The following is a 6,081-nucleotide window of genomic DNA, read 5'->3' on the forward strand; positions in this document are numbered from 1 at the left end:
GACAGATGGACACCTTACTATTGCATAAGCTCATCTGGTCTTTAACCAGTAGAGCTAAAAATAAAAAAACAAAACACTTAAACTTTTAAAACTCAAAACCCTTTTTTCAAAGGGATGGTGGCAACAAAAAAGTGAAGCAGCCAATCAGAGCATCAAAATGAAAATTTCTAAATAGAAAGATAAATATATTGGGGGAGGGGGGTCATCTCCCTCCTTCCACCAATGCATACTACCAGCCTTTATCTAATTCTAACAGTTTTAACTTCCCTCTTTAGTATTTGTGTAGCTAAAATGAGATGGAAAAGACAAATGGTCTTTACGTATCCTGTCTGTATTAGTACAGACATCAGATTATATCCTATATCTCTGACCATCTGTTATAAGTGAGAGGGAAAAAAACTAAACAGTTACTTCCTACAAAATTTTCTTCCTTAACCATGACAGGAAAACAAAAAAATGCAATTATTGATAAGTTTTTATTAAAATTCATCACATTGCTAGGTGAAGCAATATTACTTTTACATTCAATTATATTAAATTTGTGTTCAATATACCTAATTACATTTACTGAAATTCAATGCACACAAATGGACAATTTGTTCGACAGTCAATAAATTAATATTCAGAATATACACAACTTGGTTTGAAAAGGAGCAATTTAAATGATATTCATCATAGGTAGAGTAATAATAAATTAGTACAAATTAGTACAAAAATAATTACAAACCCTGGTAATGTTTCACATATAATACTGAAATGAATTACAAAACGAATTCATAATCAATTCTAATAATTAAGTCATTATGAATGACAGATATGGATTTCATATAATGCAATTTTATGCAAATTTGATCCAAATTGCACCTTATGATTTCATATGATTTGTTAAATAGATATGTTTTTAAATACAGTCACTGTTGATTCTAATTGTCCACTCAGGTCACGTGTCCATGTTGGCCAGAATTCTGGAGACCTCTGACCTTTGACTTGAGGTCATGTGTTGTGTGATGTGGACGATGGAATCCATAGCAACCTCTGGATTGTTTTGTATCAAACTGAAAACAGAAACAAAGTGTGTTAATCTTAAAAGTAAGCTTGAGCATTATTTTATCAATTCAAGGGAGACAATCAGTAGATCTTATGTCAAAAACTTGATATTTTACCTAAATTTAATTTACCCTGAGAAGAAGACAACTATCAGAATTTCTAGACCGTGCAACCAAGCAATAAATTATGGTTAATTAAACTGATACATGTATTTAAAGCATGTTAAGCCTTTCAGTCAGACAGTCTGCTTCCTAATATTAATAGTATGCTGTACTTCATCTCTACATGAAGAAATGAAATAATGCTATCAAACCCTAGTTTAGCCATCACCCAACTCCTGACTTGTTGTAGGACATGCTCCCTCTGTAGACATCTGATACCTACATCCTGACTTGTTGTAGGATATGCTCCCTCTGTACACATCTGATACCTACCTCCTGACTTGTTGTAGGACATGTTCTCTCTGTAGACATCTGATACCTACCTCCTGACTTGTTGTAGGACATGCTCCCTCTGTAGAGATCTGAAGTTGTCTGATACCTACCTCCTGACTTGTTGTAGGACGTGCTCCCCACTGTAGACATCTGATACCTACCTCCTGACTTGTTGTAGGACGTGCTCCCTCTGTAGACATCTGATACCCACCTCCTGACTTGTTGTAGGACGTGCTCCCTCTGTAGACATCTGATACCTACCTCCTGACTTGTTGTAGGACGTGCTCCCTCTGTAGTCATCTGATACCTACCTCCTGACTTGTTGTAGGACATGCTCCCTCTGTAGACATCTGATACCAACCTCCTGACTTGTTGTAGGACGTGCTCCCTTTGTAGACATCTGATACCAACCTCCTGACTTGTTGTAGGATGTGCTCCCTTTGTAGACATCTGATACCAACCTCCTGACTTGTTGTAGGACATGCTCCCTCTGTAGACATCTTATACCTACCTCCTGACTTGTTGTAGGTCATGCTCTCTCTGTAGACATCTGATATTGTCTGATACCTACCTCCTGACTTGTTGTAGGACGTGCTCCCTCTGTAGTCATCTGATACCTACCTCCTGACTTGTTGTAGGACATGCTCCCTCTGTAGACATCTGATACCAACCTCCTGACTTGTTGTAGGACGTGCTCCCTTTGTAGACATCTGATACCAACCTCCTGACTTGTTGTAGGACGTGCTCCCTTTGTAGACATCTGATACCAACCTCCTGACTTGTTGTAGGACATCTCCCTCTGTAGACATCTGATACCTACCTCCTGACTTGTTGTAGGACGTGCTCCCTCTGTAGACATCTGATACCTACCTCCTGACTTGTAGGACGTGCTCCCTTTGTAGACATCTGATACCTACCTCCTGACTTGTTGTAGGACATGCTCCCTCTGTAGACATCTGATACCTACCTCCTGACTTGTTGTAGGACATGCTCCCTCTGTAGACATCTGATACCTACCTCCTGACTTGTAGGACATGCTCCCTCTGTAGACATCTGATACCTACCTCCTGACTTGTTGTAGGACATGCTCCCTCTGTAGACATCTGATACCTTCCTCCTGACTTGTTGTAGGACATGTTCTCTCTGTAGACATCTGATGTTGTCTGATACCTACCTCCTGACTTGTTGTAGGACGTGCTCCCTCTGTAGACATCTGATACTGTCTGATACCTACCTCCTGACTTGTTGTAGGACATCTCCCTCTGTAGACATCTGATACCTACCTCCTGACTTGTTGTAGGACATGCTCCCTCTGTAGACATCTGATACCTTCCTCCTGACTTGTTGTAGGACATGTTCTCTCTGTAGACATCTGATGTTGTCTGATACCTACCTCCTGACTTGTTGTAGGACGTGCTCCCTCTGTAGACATCTGATATTGTCTGATACCTACCTCCTGACTTGTTGTAGGACATGTTCTCTCTGTAGACATCTGATGTTGTCTGATACCTTCCTCCTGACTTGTTGTAGGACATGCTCCCTCTGTAGACATCTGATGTTGTCTGATACCTACCTCCTGACTTGTTGTAGGACATGCTCCCTCTGTAGACATCTGATACCAACCTCCTGACTTGTAGGATGTGCTCCCTTTGTAGACATCTGATACCAACCTCCTGACTTGTTGTAGGACATGCTCCCTCTGTAGACATCTTATACCTACCTCCTGACTTGTTGTAGGTCATGCTCTCTCTGTATACATCTGATGTTGTCTGATACCTTCCTCCTGACTTGTTGTAGGACATGCTCCCTCTGTAGACATCTGATGTTGTCTGATACCTACCTCCTGACTTGTTGTAGGACATGCTCCCTCTGTAGACATCTGATACCAACCTCCTGACTTGTTGTAGGACATGCTCCCTCTGTAGACATCTGATACCTACCTCCTGACTTGTTGTAGGACATGCTCCCTCTGTAGACATCTTATATCTACCTCCTGACTTGTTGTAGGACATGTTCCCTCTGTAGACATCTGATGTTGTCTGCTACCTACCTCCTGACTTGTTGTAGGACATGCTCCTACTGTAGACATCTGATACCTACCTCCTGACTTGTTGTAGGACGTGCTCCCTCTGAAGACATCTGATGTTGTCTGATACAGCGTTGTCAATACTGTCTTCTCTGATCTGTTGTGTCAACCACTCCACCATAGCCTTGTCATGCTCCCACAGGTATGCCTACAGTATCATTAGATAGGTTAGAAAATAATCTATGTCATAGAGCAAAGGCCCCTTATAAAGCATCAACAATTACCCTAAGCCTTTTTTACAAAGTGTCATTATTTTAATGATTGATTTTATACTGTTTAACGTCCCTCTCCAGAATATTTCACTGATATGGAGATGTCACCATTGCCGGTTAAGGGCTGCAAATTTACGCCTATGCTCGGCACTCAGGGCCATTGAGCAGGGAGGGATCTTTATTGTGCCACACCTGCTGTGACACGGGGCCTCGGTTTATACGGTCCATCCGAAGACCCGCCCCATTTAGTCGCCTTTTACGACAAGTAAGGGGTACTGAGGACCTATTCTAACCCGGATCCCCACGGGGTCAAAGTGTCATTAAAACATATTCTGTACAAGGCAATTTCATTTTTTCTTCACACCTTGCTGCAATGTACATGTCCTAACAAACATTTATATCTAATTTGTTCAAGGTTACACATCTTTCAAAATTCAAAGTTAATTAATAAGAAAATATGTCTCTTCTTCTCTTTTTAAAACTATAATAGTGCATGTTTGGACAATCACAACAATTAATAAATTGTGAAGATAAAGTCTATGAAAATCATTAAATGCATGTATATTGCATAGCAATAAATTTACTTGTTAACTAACTATATTAAATTATAAGGACTGGTACATAGTGGTGTTCCAATCATCGATTATAATCGAAAATCGGTCAATTGCTGACATAATCCAAGCAATCGATTGAATATTTAAAATTCTGATTAATTGGTTTATTATTTTATTTTACAAGCGTTATAGTTTTAACCCTAATTTTCCATCCACAGCATTGCTTTTGACTTCTTTGTGTTACGTAATAGTGCAGATAAGCAAACTCTTATTTCTACCCGGATACTAAAGCATGTTTGGCATGTGCATACTTTTGGTTAGATAAAATTAACAAAGAACCAGCTGGATCATCACAGAAAGTCGTCATTTAACCACTCTTACCATTTATTTGTTTAAATTGATAGCAGTATACTTTTAACATGTTCGATTATAATAGGTAATTAGTTAGTTAGAGTAACCCAATCATCAATTATGAAATTCTAACCAATTCCCATCACTACTGGTACGACTTATCTACTTAGTAGTACTTACATTGACAGTGCCCCTGTCCTCCACAAACCAGCGATGTAACATGGAGTTGAGCTCACCCTCCCCGACGTTCTGTGTGAACTGCTTCATCTTCTTCTTAAGCTGCCTCTCTAACAACCGTCGCTTCAGGTGCCAGTAGAAGAACTCACGGCTCTTCTGCCATTTCAGTATGTCCTATGTGACGGAAAGAGTTTCTAATAATGTGCATCAAACTTATAAACATGCATGTGCAATGTAATTTTAAAGAAAAAATCTATCACTTTGTGTTTTTTAAATAAAATTACATTTATCAGTGAAATCACTATCTAATCCGAAAGTTAAGGTTATCTGATCCTCAGGTTCTGAAAATCAGGCACTGAGTAATTGAAAATGCTTACAAAGATGTCTCTTAATTCTCAAATTAAAATGTATTTACCCACGGTGCTTCTTGAAAATTCATCTTTAAATTTAATCATATTATATAAGGAAAATTAGTAAATCTCGAATTATTTTTCAGGAAATGTGATTTGAACTACCTACTGCATATATTTTAATTGATAATTGATCAAGAAATACATTTTAGGAATAAAAATCATTGGTATCCAGGCTTTTAAAGACAAGAGGCCCAAGGGCCTTGAATCGGTCTTCTGATAAATTGTACAATCTATCACTTCTATTCGACTCCAACTCTATTAGTATCATAAGACCCAAAATGCATCAACTTACAAAGTTTGATAATATTTAGCCAGTTAAGACTGAAGATATAATATAATAATAGAATACCAAAAGTAGGTCACAGTGACCTACCTTTTGATTGAAATTTTCTGAGAACTCAAGATACATAAATTGACAAAGATTGATGATTCTAATTAAATAAGTACCTGAGATATTCAAAAGTAGGTCACCATGACTTACTTTTTGGTCAACATTCTCTGAAAACCCAAGATGCATCATCTACAAAGTTTGACGATTCTAAGCCAATTAGTACCAGAGATAATTAAATATAGCCAACAAATGTCAAAAGTAGGTCACGGTGACCTACTTTTTGGTCGACGTTATTCAAAAACCAAAAATGCCTAAACTGACAAAATTTAAAGATTCTAAGCCAATAAGTACTCGAGATATTCAAAATTAGGTCACCGTGACCTACTTCTTGTTGGACATGCAAAGAAACCCTAAGATGCCTAAACTGACAAAGTTTGATAATTCCGAGCCAATAAGTACCGGATATAATTAAATAT

The 6,081-nt window shown here is 38.4% G+C and overlaps 1 protein-coding gene across 1 annotated transcript; it reads right to left on the bottom strand.

The window, feature by feature from the left end:
- Positions 1-512: 512 nt before the first annotated feature.
- Positions 513-5,035, bottom strand: LOC134274147 (acetyl-CoA carboxylase 1-like; the record flags this gene model as incomplete). Its single annotated transcript, XM_062756404.1, has 3 exons — positions 513-1,055; positions 3,582-3,715; positions 4,865-5,035. Coding segments are annotated over 3 exons (420 nt in total), but the record flags the coding sequence as incomplete, so codon positions are not given.
- Between the last annotated feature and the right edge of the window lie 1,046 nt (positions 5,036-6,081).

Source organism: Saccostrea cucullata, unplaced genomic scaffold, assembly GCF_032062105.1.
Source record: "Saccostrea cucullata isolate Sc308-1 unplaced genomic scaffold, CSIRO_AGI_Scuc_v1 ctg14796, whole genome shotgun sequence".
Taxonomy (NCBI): Eukaryota; Metazoa; Mollusca; class Bivalvia; order Ostreida; family Ostreidae; genus Saccostrea; species Saccostrea cuccullata.